General features: G+C 47.7%; 1 protein-coding gene across 1 annotated transcript in view; it reads left to right on the top strand.

The window, feature by feature from the left end:
- The first annotated feature begins 536 nt into the window (after nucleotides 1–536).
- FGF9 (fibroblast growth factor 9) overlaps nucleotides 537–15,685 on the top strand; it is a 31,478-nt gene continuing 16,329 nt past the window's right edge. The window contains exons 1-2 of the mRNA XM_006271093.4: nucleotides 537–2,097; nucleotides 8,227–8,330. Of these exons, the coding sequence (XP_006271155.1) occupies nucleotides 1,821–2,097; nucleotides 8,227–8,330 (381 nt within the window). The 5' untranslated portion in view covers nucleotides 537–1,820. The remainder of the gene's footprint in view (nucleotides 2,098–8,226; nucleotides 8,331–15,685) is intronic.

The following is a 15,685-nucleotide window of genomic DNA, read 5'->3' as shown; positions in this document are numbered from 1 at the left end:
CTCCAGTTTGTGGTGCTTCCCCTAAGCTAAAAGAACCAGCAAGTCCGTGTTGCAAAGCTCTTCTCCAGGCAGGATCTCCAGCCTGCACAGCCTTGTGCCCTGCCACGTTGGAGAAGTATCCCCCGCGCTCTTACATCCCTCCCAAGCAGCCTGCTCCCCAGGCGCTGGCCCTCCTCCCCTTCCAGCGGGCTCACGGAATTGTCTTTCCCCTCCACGTGAGCACACCCAAGCCTTGCTGCAGGGAACCTTCTGCGCCCCCCTTGGCCCGCAGCGCCGTGACGTCGTGGGAGGGGGGCACAGGGCCCAGCCTTGCCGTGGGTGTGCGGCGCTTTGCAGGGGGAAAGCCCGGCTCTGGGAGGGGGGAGCCCCGCATGGCAGGGAAGCGAAGCAGGAAGGACTGGGCTGGGCTGGGGAGCGCGGCCGGGTTGAGCTGGAGCTCTCCCCCGCGCGGCCCCGAGGGGCGCCTCCGCGGTGCTGCGAAGTCCAGCCGTGGTGAATGCACCAGGGAGGGGAATTGGGGCGGGGGGATCTGCGGCACATCCAGCATGCACTGAAACTGCAGCGATGGGCACAAGGGGCAGCGGCACAAGCCGCGGCTTTGGCCGCACGCAGCACCTGGCCCGGGGGACCAGGCTTCGCACTCCGCGGCCGATGGGATGCAGCCCGGGAGTGGCGGAGCCCAGCCCCGGCTAAGCAGCGGAGCGAGGGGGGGTTTCCTCAATGTCACGGTGGACTTGGGCTACTGCAGGCATCTGCCGGGAGCTGCTGCCTCCCGCGGCAGCGCCGCTTTGTCCAGGGAGCGCCCGGCTCCTGCCCACCACAAAGTTTCTGGCCGCCGCTTTCTTCCTTTGCAGGCGCGATTGCCGCAGAGCAGCTAGAGCCGCTCGAAGGAGGGCAGAGCTGGAAGGGGAGCGGTATTGCAGCAGGTAGAGCTGGGCGCTAGGACCGCGGAGAATCCTCCCGGCAGCAATCAGGACTACCTTAAACCCAGCCCAATGCCTCTTCCTGCGCCACTCTGCGTGCTGGATGGAGACCCACAGTCAAGAGCTGCAGCTCAGTGCTGGAGTACAACATTGCACAGCGAGCCCTGCAGAAGCAACACCTGTTTCGAGCCAGCCAAGACAGACACAAGCACTTGTACGGTTCTGCTTTGCTTGTGGATCGCCAATAATCCTAAACCAATGGACATCTGCGGAGCCTCCTGAGGATTCTGGATAATAGATTTGGACGTCAAAAGTTTTTTTTTTTTTTTTTTTTTGGATTTATCTCAGCCAACAACGTGAGATCCCCCACCCCCCTTTGCAGGATTCATGCTGATGTATGCAGTCTGTTATAGAGTAAAAACAGCGCATGCCTTTCTGGAGTCAGAATCCATAAATCCTGACGTAGCCTGTGCATCTTAAAAAAAATCCCTATAACGCCTAGGTATTTAAGTTGCTATGGTCATTCTTGTCTTAAACCAAATGGAGAAACTACGGATTTTTTTCCTTATTACAGTTGGATGGGCTGAAGACCTTACTGCTTGCTAAGAGCTGGGGATCTATCTATACATATAGCGAGATACACATATAGATGTTTATACATATGTCAGTGTGTGAGTAGAAAGTGGTGGTTTCTTAGACTAACTGGTTTGACCTTGAACCTGTGCCACTCCAGCCAGAATATTACTTTTATTTATGCATTTAATGGATTGAAGAAAGAACATTTTCTCTGTAACCGCAGTAGGGAGGGGAGTGGAGTGGATATACCTAATCTTGTATCTCCTGGGTTTGGCACCATCATTATTGTTTGCTCTTATTCTCTAAAAGCAGAATCTTCTGATGGCTCCCTTAGGTGAAGTTGGGAACTATTTCGGTGTGCAGGATGCAGTAGCCTTTGGGAATGTGCCTGTTTTGCCGGTGGATAGTCCGGTTTTGTTAAGTGACCACCTGGGTCAGTCCGAGGCAGGTGGGCTACCCAGGGGGCCTGCAGTCACTGACTTGGACCATTTAAAGGGGATCCTCAGGCGGAGGCAGCTCTACTGCAGGACTGGATTTCATTTAGAAATCTTCCCCAATGGTACTATCCAGGGAACGAGGCAAGACCACAGCAGATTTGGTAGGTATTATCCTTAACCCTTTAGCGGCCATGTGATGAAATGTGCTAGAACTAAGGGGGGAGGAGGCTGGATTTGGATGCTGCTGCTGGTGGTGGTGGCGACGATGGCTGGGGTCCGGGGTTGCTGCTGGACGAGTGGCACAACTGCAGCAAAGCAAGAGCACTTAGCGAAGTCTCGGTATTTTTAGTAGCAGCCTCCCGTGTCCTCAAGTTGCGGCTCAGGGAGAAGAAGATGGGAAGGCTTTGTGTTCAGGACGTTTCTACTGAATGGGCTGATTTCGCGACTTTAAAGGGTGGGGGGGGGGTGTTAATCATTAACCACGACCATTGCAAATCCACCGAGTTTCCTCCAGGGAGTGGCTACCGCCTTGTACGCACGCGAAGGCAGGCTGCTCCTTCTTTCTCCCCCTGCAGCACCTGCCCGAGCAGCCGCCGGCACGAGAGGCTGCTCCGCCGGCCCGGAAGGTAGGCGCGGGGCCGCGGGCAGGTATCCAGGGCAGAGCCGGCGCGGGGCCGCCGGGAGGGAGGCAGCGGCATGCCGCAAAATGTGGCTTTCCGGAGCTATGCGCGCGTGAAGCCCGGAGCTAATTTTAAAGAGCATTCCGCAGATTTCATTTCCAGCGGGCGCTATTTGTGACTCAGCATCGAGGGCTGGAGGGAGGCTGGAGGGCTTGCGGCTTCAGCCACGACCAAGAGCCCGAGCGCCCCCGGCAGATGGGCCTGGAGCAGCCCTTCTGCCAGGGCAAGGCTGAAGGCTGGGCGAATACACAGCCCCGAGCCACTCTGCACGGACAAACTCCGTGTTTCAGGAGGGGGGTGTGCGTGTGTGGGGGGGATCGCGCCCCCTGGAGCTAGCCAGCCGGCCAGGCTCTCGGAAGGAGTTAACTTGTGAGTGAACCCACCTGACAGCACTCAAACTAGGTCGTTAAAACAAAGTCCTGGGGTGATCCGCCCCCCCCCCCCGCATGCTTGACTACCAGATGTCGAACAGGATCTAAGCTGCGCGGTAGTGCGAGGTGGGGCTGCTTAGATAACACCCGCCGGGGACTGACGATCTCCAAAGGGCTCCGGCACGGAGGGGGCAGGATCCACTCTTGCAGAGGCCCAGCCCGTCCTGTTGCCCCTGGGAAATGCCAGGGTCCTGCTCTAGAGCCGCTCCTGCCCGTCGCACCCACCCACCTTTCTGGCCCCGCCGCAGCTCCCAGAGCCCTGGCCCGACTCCCCCCGCTGGCCCCCTTGCAAAGCTGGCGGCAAAACAACCCAGCCAAAAAAAAAAAAAAAAAAAGTGCAGCTGGAGTTCCCTCCGGTGTCTTGCACGACCCGAGATAAAGGCAATAAAACGTCTAATAAAATACGGAGGGACATGCAATAAATTGCAGCTGGGCTTTCCAGCGACCGGGGGGAGGAAGGTTTATAGGTGGTATTCGTATCTGCCCGGCCTCGGGGCCGCTCCGGCCGGGGCGGGCAGGAGGCCGCGCGCTGCTCCGGCGCCTTAGGCACGCTTTGTACGGGAGATGCGAAGCGGGAGCACTGGGTGCGTGGAGCGGCGCGGGCTGCGGGCTCCCGCCGCCAGCAGGTGTACGGCGGCGGCGGCGCGGCTCTGCCCGGGGAGCGGCGGGAGGGGCTCTGCGGGGTCCTCGCCCCCTCCCCCGCGCCCGCCAGCTGTTCCCCGCCAGCGCTGCGGCGGCCGCGATCGTGCCACCAGCTATTTTTACAAATGGCTTTCAGGCCCCGGGGGGCGGGCGGGGCGCCCCAGGGCGGGCCGGGGGCAGCGCTGCCAGCCCTGCGGCGCCGCAGCTCCCAGCACCCCCCCAACACCCCTCCCTCTAGGTGTCGTCCCCCCACCCTGTAGCTGCCTCCCCCCGTAGCCGTGTTGTGAGGCTGGGAGCGCTGAGCCGCTGGGCTTTGCCCGGGGCTGAGGGGGCAGCCCTGGCGCTGCTTTTGCCGGGGCCCTTCTCAGTGCACGTGGCCCGGGGCTGTGTCCCCCCGCGTCGCTGGCACTGCCAGCACCTCGCCCGGCCCTAGCCGGGGAAGGGGGCGCTGGGGCCGTGCAGCGACACCTCGGGCACTAGCCGGGGAGCTTGGAGCTGCCCCAGCCAAGGGCTCTTGGCATTTTTGCAACACCCTCCTCCCAAAATCTGTGGGCGGCGGCAGACGCGGGTCCCCTGCGCACAGCTCCCGCGATCCCCCGGGTGACAAAGGGTTTTTTTTTTGATGCAGTCTCCTTTAGTCGAGGGCATTGGGCAGACAGCGGAGTCATTGTGAATCCGGCGGGGGGGCGCCGTGCGTCAGCACCAGGGCTGCATGCACAGCAGGAGAAAAAAAAAAAAAAATCAGGAGCATGCAGGGAAAAAAAAAAAGCTGCCGAGGTGACCTCCGCTCCCGGGACCTGCTGTCACCAGGAAGCGCAGCGCTCAGCATCTGTAGCAGCCGCGCGGGGAGGCGGGACCAGCTCCGCCTCCGCAACTCGCCCGGGACTGATACAGCCCCATTAGGTCGGCGCTCGTGCGGGGCCGGGCAGCATCTCCGCGCGCCCGGGAGCGGGAGCATCTCTGCAGCGCTCCGCGGGCAGCGGCCGGGCACACAATAGCTCCGGAAACGAGCGCGGCGGGGGCTGGTTCCTGCCATCCCCCCCGGCTTCTCGGCCCTTTCCCGCGCCTGCCCCAGCCCCCAGGTCTGACTCCCCGCGCCCTCAGGCAGGGGATGCTGCCCGCAGCACTGGGGAGCTCGGCCTGCCAGCCGCGCGGAGCGAGGGGGGGGAAGCAGGCAGCTCAGTCAAAGCCTAACACTAAAGCAGCTTCCTCCCGCCCCGCCTCCTGGAGCTGCCGTCTCTGCTCTGGGGGCTCTTAATTGGCATAATGTGGCGGAGGAGGCGGCGAGGTGGCAGCTGTGACTGGCAGGGAGCACACCCCAGCTGCAAGGCTCGTTCCAGCTGAGTGCAAACGCGGAGCCTTCTAAAAGCAGGCAGTAGGTGTCGGGGGACGGAACCGCGGGAGTAGGAAAGCCTGGGGAAATCCCGCCTGGCCTCTGCTCCCCCGCGCCCCCTCCTCCCCCAGCCCCTTGGAGTCTGCTCCATGAGCCTGAACTGTCACAACTTCCTAGCCAGGGAGTCTCTCTTTCTATTCCCTGCTCTCTCTCTCTGTCTTTCTGAGGCAATATTATTGCTTGCTAAATATATTGCAACACAGTGCTATTTACCTTGCTCTCTGTCTCCAGGTCCTCTGTGGCTTCCCTCCTATGTGCTGGGCACCTCATTACATCCTCTCAGAAAATTTCACAAATAAGCTGCTGGCAGTGATGCTTAGCTCCTGTATTAGTTACTTGTTTGTGGCATTTTAGGGGTAATTGCAAGCCAAGGAGGAAAGCATTGTACTTAGCAAATTGCACAAATGTCCCAAGTATGGAGGAAATGCAATCCCCAGCTGCAAAGTTGTTCAAGAGAAACGTATTCTCAGGTTCCATTCTTGGGTATTTTGTATGATGCATTGGCTAGATTGAAGTTCAGTTTGTTTTCGTAAAAGATATGCAGTACAATGTCATGGAAGGTCTTGATATTGTTAGGAAGTGGGGATTGCCAGAAGCGATCAAATTGGTATCTTGTCTCCAGCCGGGGACATTGGAACTTTTAAAAAAAGGTGCAAAAATGTTGATTGTGGACATTTCTGGAATAACCTTCCCACAGAGAAGTTTCTTCCTGACCTCCTCACATGGAAGTTAACTTCCTGCCTTAAAATGGGCTAGTTTAACTCAATGCTTAATGTTTAAGAAGAGGGGATTCAAGATCAAACATTTTTAGAAATGTATTTCTTTATTTTGGAAGCTTCCAGAATTTCTAACTGGAAATGGGGTCCAACCTGTCAAATTCAGACTGTTCTGATCAGTTTAATTCTTAAGGGAGACTATCTTTTTAAATATCTGCTTCAGCTCTTAAGTACTGTGTGCACATTATATAAACTATAAAGTGAAAATATTCACAAGGGCATTGGGCCAAATCATGCAATCCTCAAACTGGCAAAACTCCCAATTAAGTTTTGCTTGAGTAAGGACAGAAAGAGAAGCCCCAAAATAATCTCTTGAATTACTTTGCAATTTTGCATATAAAACTTGTTGTGAATGAGCTGTGAATAGTTTAGAGAAGCTATCTACATTTCAAATTTGTAGGTGCTCATTGCTAAGGACCTTAAAAGGTCTCCTGCTGCATTTGCAGTAGCACGTGACTGATTTTTTTTATGACAGTCAGCAGTGCACACCCAAATATGTGAAATTAGAGTAGCAATTAAGGTCACACTACTTTCATATTGATGTGAAAGATGCCAAGCTTACAAACTTAGCTACAATGTGGAATAATACACACCTAATATAAGATTGGCCTCAGTTAAAATCGCTTGGTAATATATATTATTGAGTAATATGATACACAGTGAAAGCTTTACAGACAAAGCTTTATTAACAGGATTTGAACATATCCAGAAATAAGGGGAATATTTAAATAATTTCAGTAGACTGATTGTATCGGAGATGCTACCATAAATATTGCATATAGTATAGTACCACTTTTTATTACTTCAGAAACATAATTCCGTAATTACTAGATATTTTCCCACAACATTTGTGAGGCCTCTTTCCATGCACATAGTTACAAATCTATTTAAGACTCCCAGGTCTTAAGTCAGGGTTACATTTTGTCATGCTGAATAATATATAAAGTAATGATCAATGATTCCTTATACGGAATGTTTCATCTTTACATTATCTTGGCTATAAAGTTTTCCCATAGGCTTCAACCTATACTTTCTTAGATTTATGTGACTCATGCTTGTTATTGATTAACACACAACCTGTTTTGTGAGACACAAAATTAATTGTTCAAAAATCCATGAATGTGCTTTTTTATTAGCCACATGAGACTCAATGCTTCAATATTACACTGTTACTTTACAGTTTCGTGTAAAGATAATTTCTAATAGCTTTTAAAAATAGTTATGTTGATGCCTGGACATGCACATTCTACAAATATACTGAAAATGCTGCTCTACATTTTATTATGTGGCTCAGAAAGTAGCTTACTGCAGCAATAGGCTTCTGTATGAATGTTGCAGCATAGCTATTTTGAGATCATAATAACCTTGCATCAACATTCCAAAATAGAAAACTATTTCCATTTTGTTCCACTAGAATTCTAGATTTATGCAAACCTCCATGCTAGCATCCTTAGTGATGAGGTAAGCAATTTGATGGAAAGGAAGAGGAGGGGGCACGGAGCTAGTGGCTTGATATTTGATGCAGATACTTGCTGTATCAACGTACATTTATGCTGAACATAAGGGGTTTTATGGAAGCAATGTTTCTTTGCAGAATGTTCTTATCTGTGGTGCACAATTGCCTCTTTATGAGGTTACTGTAAAATGTACATGAGTACTTAACCATTTACGCGCTATTATTTAGGTCGGGGAATATTTTAATTTTCAAAGTTGGGATGAGTTAATAATATATTCCCAAGAGTCAGATAATTAATTTGTAGACAAATGTCTGTGAGGCTCTGGACTGCACCACAGATTTTCATTTCTCAAGCCTTTGGAGGATCATACTGTGAGTAGATCTCTTTCAATGTATTCCTCATTCTGTGATGCTTGGAAGTAAATGCTTTTCATAGCAAATGCATAACAGTTATTTTCCTTTTGCAGTTTTGATTAAACCATTTTAGGGATTTATTTGGCAAAACACATTTTATAGCCATGATTAACTTTATTAAAGAATCTATCTAAATACTTGACATTTTTCTTTCGAATTGATTGTTTGTGGTGCAAATCAGGATACCGATTAATATTGTGTAATAGGAACATGCTGCAGAGTTTTTTGTTTAAAAAATTCTGGGAAAGGTTGAGAATAATCTCTTGGTTTGACACCCTTGTGCTATCTGCAATGCATCATTGTAGCAGATTTAAGAGACTTAACTGTTTCAAGTACCTTTCTTTTTTAAAAACAAATTTAGTCAGTAGTTCTTTAACTTCTCGGCAACATAGTCCTAAAGCAGAATTTGATAATATCGCCTTCTTTGTTAGTGATACACCAACAGCAAAAGTCATTAAATGGAAACAATCTGTACCTTTTCTGTTCTGAATTTTCTAGGTATACTGGAATTTATCAGTATAGCAGTGGGCCTGGTCAGCATTCGAGGGGTTGACAGTGGACTCTACCTTGGAATGAATGAGAAAGGGGAATTGTATGGCTCGGTAAGTTCTTTATTGTTTTATAAAAACCTTAGTCTCTCTGCTCTACATTGCACCAAGTATTATTATTACTGCTATTCCCGGAAGCTTTAATCATATCTGGACCCCCTTGTGTTAGGTACTGTAGCAACACATACAAATGCAAACAGGTCATCTCTGTCTTTTATATCTTACTGTATATTTTAAGACATGGTTCAACAGGTCAAAGTAACAAACAAGGAAAGAGCATGATGTAACCCAGAAGTGGTCAACCTATGCTACACATGCCACAAGTGGCACAGGCAGCTTCTGTGCATGGCATATAGATCTGGGAGGACCATATAGCACAGAGGCTGATAGGTCAAGGAGCACAGGGGAGGGAGCAGAAAGCAGAGCACAGATCAGTGAGGGGAAAGAAATTGGAGTGGTACTCAGGGAGGGCGTGGGGCTAATTTGTGGCATGCCTGCCAAAAGGGTTAGCCCCCCACTGGAATAGCTTATTAGAGTTTGACTTTCACTTCTTCCATCCCCCTTCACCAAGTGTTAACTGATTGCAAACTTGATCGTAGTTCTTCATTTCCACAGTGTATACTGTTTATTTACTGTAGGCTTTGTTGCAGACATGTACCTTGAGGAAGGATATGGAGTAGGACAAAAAGCTTGGGTATATAAACTTGAAGTGGCAAAATAAGAGATAAGACTATATAGGCAAGGGGAGGCTCTACTGTGAAATGCCTGAAAGAGGAGGAAAAGAAGCTTGCTGATCATATTTTCTGACGACTTATCAAGATTGTTTATGGGGAGGGAGAAAGAAAGATGGCTAGGAGTAAGGGATGGCTAAAGGAAGGAGAAAAAGCCTGGATTTCTGGTATAGAGTCAGAATGGAGGAGTAGTATTATATGAATGAGTTGACAGGCCTGAAGGAGGAAAAATGTATCTATGCTGGTGCAAGGCTGTACGGATACTTACCTTCTTTCAGAAGCTTGAGGAGGGTTATACCAGTGATCAGTCTGAACTTTGGATAAGTGTGAGACAGGCCTTGCAAAGAAACAGAGAAAGGAGCTGAATGTGATGGAAGGTGGGTCATAGAAGGAATCACTAAGGATGAGGTTGGGAAAGGGAAAAGGAGTCACTGAGAAAAGTAGTGGAGAGTAGTTAGGCAGTAGATGACATCCACATGGAGGGGAGACATGAATGGAGTTGGATGGAATATTGTCCGATGGAGATGAGAGGAGGGCTGGAAAGCAGTTAGAACAGGAGAGCAGAACCCTAGAGCCCATACCACATGTTTCTCTGGGGATGACTGGCAGAGGATCATGTGGAAATGAGAAGCCCACATGAGAGAGAGGTCCAGTGGAAATGATTTCAGAGGGAGATTCAGATATCTGTATTCCCTCTTCTGACATCACCCTGTGAGAGCAGGGAGGTGGAGGGGATAGGGATGACTGTAATCTTGGAGAAGATGCAGGTGGAGGAAAGTGCAATTTGGGGGAGATATTCCAGAAGGGCAGAGGTGGTAACACTAATCGTGTGGGAAGCGGGAAGCAGGAGTGGGATACAGATCACTGGAGACACAGAGAAGAGTGTGAAGGAGTGGCAGGCAGGTGTATGAATTTGTGAAGAGGAGAAGGAGTAAGAGATCAGGGAAGGGGAAGAAGAGAGGAGATGCTAGAATCTATACAGTGAGGAAGGTAGAAAGCAGGGAGGTCTGAAGGGAGGAGGAGAGGAAGGAAGGGAGGCAGAGAAGAGGAGCAGGACTATAGATAGATGATCAGTGATTGACCATGAATAGAAAATATAATAAACAATTCTACAGTTGACTGATAGAACAAAGAGCCAATTAAGTCATTATCTGTCCTTTGACATGGTACATATTCAGAGAAACAACAGTAATACAAATCAGTAATGCTAAAAATTAGAAATGAAGTAAATCATTTAACTAGATAAGCTGTATTCACTGAATCAATTCAATTATGCTACACTCTGCCAAATTTTTAAAAAACAATATCTGATAGCAAAAAGAAATGTAAAAAATGACTATTATAGCATGCTAATAAATGTATTACTATTACAGCACTTTTCTATGTTAATTTTGTAATTTATGCTTGCAATGTGTTCTGGTCATACTGAGCTAGTGAAAATACTCCTTGAAGAAACTTAGAACAAGAAGTTCTAAGAAGAACAAGAAGTTACAATGACTGCTATTAAAAAAATGTGGAGCTCTTTAGCCAATAGGGAAGATTGACTAAATATAGGGCAGTTTAGATATTGGCAAAATATAGCTGCTCATCATGCTGCATAAGGGGACAGAATGTGGAAGAATGATGGTAATCAAACTGCATTACTTTTAATGAAAAATAACCTCAAATAGCTACTTAGGATGACAATGCTGTAAAGCCTCATCGACACTTGCAAAATTAGTACTTTACTCATATATGTCAGCAGCTACCCGCTGTGGCAGAAACACTAACTCAGGTATGGCTTAAAGCAGTTTTTCATTTGGGGTTGGTTGGGAATTTTTCAGCTACACAGATTTTTGTCAGAAAATGACAATTCCTTTTCCTGGGTTTTTATATACCATTTGAAAAGGAGTTGTGTGTCTGGTCCATGATGGAATTTTTGGTCTTTGAGAGGCAGAAACCATGAGTACTCAACAGTGCTCCAGAGTATCCTAAAGCCCTCACCTGAGTTGTGGGGGTCTAAGGTCCAAATCCCTGATCTGAATCAGGCAAAGCAGAACTTAAGCGCATATCTCCAACATCCCAAGTAAGTGTCTTAACTGTTAGACAATTGACTGTTCTGGCATGAAGGCATATCTTTGTTTTTGACTTGAAAGTTCTTGACTTTATTCTGATACAGATGGGAGCAGTTTTTATGACCAATTCTCTTTTCATGATGATGAAAAAACACCTCACCTGAACTTAATTTCCATTAGAGTCATAGGACCAGATTGGTACATTCCTGTTAGGACTTGCTGTTACTGGCATTAATCTTGCTAGTGTAGATGCATCCTATGAGAAAACTATGTCTTTACATTGAAATTACTGTAGAACACTGCAAAAGGTGAAATTTGTCTAGTTCTTTAAAGAAGCTGCTTTAAAGCCCATATCTTCCCAAAATGGGAAGATGGTACCTGACAAGGGTAGATGGAACAGCTGGTAGAGTGGAACAGCTGGGGGCCTGATTGTTGTCAATTCTCAGAGAGGGGAAGAGACCCGTGAGAACAACTAAGTCATCTCTGGCAAGTCTTGACCTCTGCATAGTCCCAATGGCCTTCCAAGCATTGCCCATTTGTGAGGTGGTTACCAGCTGCTTGTAATCTCCCTTCCTTGTTTATCAACATAGGCACTGACTCTGGGTGTTCTGGGGCTCAAGCATCCACCAAAAAAAAATAGTGGGTGTTCAGCACCCATGAGCCACACTGGGTGAGCCGGGTTGAAGTAAAGTGCTACCTCTTCTGGGTATGCACAGGGCTTGGCGCAGAGATGCAAAAAACCCCACCCATCAGCAAAGTCGGCACCTATGTTTGTCAGCATGAATAAGGTGAGGGAGTTCTTACAATTTTTTTACAGTATACTGAAAAATCCTAGAATCACAGAAAATTAGTGTTGGAAGGGACCTCAGGAAGTCATCTAGTCCAACCCCCTGTTCAAAGCAGGACCAGCCCCAACTAGATCATTCCAGATGAGCCAGGCCTTAAAAACCTTAAATTCTGTATAAAATTATTCCTGGTGATACTCTCAGATCAAAACATGCTATATTCAATGGCTATTCTCAGATTCTTCCTTTCTGCCCTCTCTGTACAACCTCAGCCATGCAGAGCTAAGAATGTAAGTTCAGTCCCAGAAGAGGCCAGCAGTAGTTTTCTGGCTGGAAGTGCTGTTTCTCTTCTCTTTTGCACTCATGTTGACTATTGTGTAGCCCCTTCCCCTTTTGCGCTCATGACCATTTTAAGCCTGCAGATATGAGTTCTCATGATTTCACTTCACAGAAGAAAATAGGAGGAAGGATCCCAATGACAAAGGAACCTTAAGACAAGGGAACCTTAAGAGTTTAGATCAATACAGTAAAAGCAGAGAGATTAAGTACATCTGAAAGCTAAGTCTTGTTACAGGGAGAAGAAACAAATAGCTGCTTTTTCATTTTGAAAGGGTCTGTCTAGAAACTAGCTAGTTGAAGACATGGGTACAGTAGTCCATAGATAACTAGCATAGTGCTTATCTTTATTCTCCTACTGTAGGGGTGCTTAACTCCTGGCCTGTGGGCCAAATCCAGCTCACAGAGCCATGTCATTCAGTCCACAGGAATCCCCATGAGTCCAGAAATGTGGCGATGGGGGAGTGGCAGCAATTAACAATGCCACTGCTCTCCCACTGCCAAATTTCCAAGCCTTGTGTGGTTGGATTGGGCCTGGGTTGAGCTGTTGCCTCATGACTAGATTGGGCCCATGGACTGTATCTGGCCCACAGACAGACTTGGCGCTGCTCATCTGGTCCATGGGATGAAAAGGTGAGGCACCGCTGTCCTAGTGAGTCTATATCTGGAATGTTTTATATGTTTGCAACCCCCCAAATTTTGGAAGGGCACCTTCAGCAAAAGCAATAGAATTATGCAGACTGAGAATAAAACAATTTTTTTGAGGAGAGAGATTTTAATAACCTAACAAAAATAACATGGTGTGGTTAAGGGATCACAATGCCATGTTCTATAAATACCTTTCAGGTTATAAAGTAAATAAAAGACAAGAATTTTTCAGTTTCTCAGATGGTAGGACAAGGAGCAAGGAAGAAAAAAAATGAGGCTATGTTAGGAAAAAAAAGACTGAAGCAACTGGGCTAAGTAGGTAGTCAGTGCATAGTTACAAATATCCAAGGACGGGGCAGATAATACATGTTGTTGCAAGGTGTTATTATTATCTTCCATTGATCCAAAAGTCTCTCGTATACTTTAGATTCTATCTTACATATATAGAGTATTTCTCCATCAATCTGAATGCAGCCACTTGGGGCATGGGGGTTGGGGTGGAAACAGGGCAGTCATTATGTACTAGCTGCATTGCACAACACCTTTAGGAGGGAGATTGAAGAGTAGTTCCCTGAATAAAACCACAGGGGATTATTTTAGGTAGAGAGAGGCAATTATCAAGACTGGAATTCGGCCATGACACTAGGGTTAACACCCTCATGATTGCAAAAAGTGTCATATAACGTTTAATGGGAATAAATGCTTGGTACTCACAGGGCAGTGCCAGGATTGGCTTAACTCTAAGAACCCTGCTGGGTTTAGCATGAATGTTATGAAAAGAACTGATGAAAATAGGGATATATTGATAATCAGAAATGTGATCCTAGCCAATAACCAATAACCTTGGATCAAGTGGTCATAAGCTAATTCACCTTAAATTAAACGGAAGGATACACAAAAGTTGGTCTGTAATTAAGGTTCTCAATTTCAAAAGGGCAAGCTTTGAGAAATTAAGAGAACTGGCTGGTGAGGTTAGATGGCCTGAAGAGCACAGGGACTTGAATTTGGAGGAGGCTAGGAATTTCTTTAGTCAGAGGTGCAATAGCTGTCTGGAACCTGTATTCTGGTAAGGGGGAGAAATTGTACAGAAGGGATTCGGAGCTAAATGGATGAATAACTATCTGAAAAGGCTATTGAGAGTAAGCAGAGGGCCTAAAAGAAATAGAAAAAAGGACTGATTAGCAAGGGAAACTGTCTAAGAGGTCAAGAAGAGAAAGGGTAAAGTGAGACTTGCCAAGAGGTAAGGTGAGTTAGACCTGACAAAGGATATTAAAATACATATGAAGACATTTATCAGTGATATAAATACAAAGAGTACAGGGAAAAGAAAAGTGAGGTGCTTTACTGTGAAGGTTGTGTGGACGTGAAAGATAATGTAGTCATGGCCCCAAAACTAAATGAATATTTTGCCTCAGTTTTCAATAATGGCAATGCTGTTGAACATTGGAGCAAAGGCTAGGTGGCTAGTTCACAGGTCAAGTAGCAAGACATAAACTTGTTAAAGGGGATGGTACCATAAGACTGAAGAATAGTAAACATACTATCTGTACTTGAAAAGAAATGAAAAAGGTAATCTGGGCATCTATGGGCCCCTTAAGTTGACTGCAGTAGCATGCAAGGCTTCAGAACATATTTTGAAAGGAAAACATTGGAATCTGGAGGTGAATGTGATATGGATTTACTTGAAGGTAAGTTGTGCTAGGCTAATCTTTGTGTGATAAGAACTGATTTTCTAGACCAAGGAAATGGAATAGATCTAATCCAGGTGGACTATAGTAAGGCAACAGGGTGAGTACCACATGGAAAATCATTAGCTTAGGTGGAAAAGATAGGTAAGGAACAAGCTGGAAGGGTTATGGCAGAGGTAGGCAATGTTTGGCCCGTGGGCCAGATCGGGCCCATGTCGGACTCCATTTCTCAGCAGCCCCGCCTATGCCACTTCAGCTGGGCTCCATGGAGGTCCCTGGAGCAGTGGGCCCTGACAGTGTGGGCTGTCATGGCCCCTTGCTCCCAGGGTCTCTACGGAGACTGGCCTGAGCAGTGGTGGCAGGGCACGTGGCTGAGAGGGTTGCTGCTCCGGGGCCCGGGCTAGGATCTCGCAGCAGTGACGGTGTGGGGCCAGAGCTGAAGCAGAGCTGTGATCTGCCCGTACGCCCCTGTGACAAGCGTGAGTTCTGCGAGCAGGGACTTGCAGGCAGTGGATTGTGGCTCTTCCCCGGCTCTGGCCTGCGCTATCACTGCTGCAAGTTCTGGCCCTGGCCCCAGATGCATCTCTGCCCAGCCGTGTGCCATGCCAGTGCCACTCGGGTTGGTCTTCATGGAGACCCTGGGAGTTTGGGGCTGTCACAGCCCCACTCTATCAGTGCTTCACCACTCCTGAGTTTCCATGGAGATTGGTCATTGCGGCGTGGGCAGGGGCTGGTGGGAAATGGAGTCCAGCCACCAGCTAAATCTGCAATTTTGCCTACCGCTGGGTTATAGGAATATGTTGTTTTGAAAAGGAAGTATTTGGCTGGAGGAAGGTTACTTGGTCCTAGGCCCAATCTTATTTCATATGTCAATTAAGGCCCCCAAACAGTAGTGTGTGCTTATGGAATTGGTTGATGATATCACAGTGGAGGCATTGTCAATATAAAAGAGGATCAGAATATCACACAAAAAGCACTGGATGACATTGAGGACTAGAGCAATAGAAATGGGATGAAATGGAAGTGTACCAAGTACAGGGTTATGTACTTGGGGGCTTGTAATAAAATATTTTGCTATAAACTGGGAGGTCATGAGGTAGAAACAATAGGAGAAAGACTAAGGGATGTTGATCAAAGGATGACTGAAATCTCTTAATGTGACATAGC

This window comes from Alligator mississippiensis, chromosome 1, assembly GCF_030867095.1.
Source record: "Alligator mississippiensis isolate rAllMis1 chromosome 1, rAllMis1, whole genome shotgun sequence".
Lineage (NCBI taxonomy): Eukaryota > Metazoa > Chordata > Crocodylia > Alligatoridae > Alligator > Alligator mississippiensis.
This window is presented reverse-complemented; position numbering and strand designations above follow the sequence as displayed.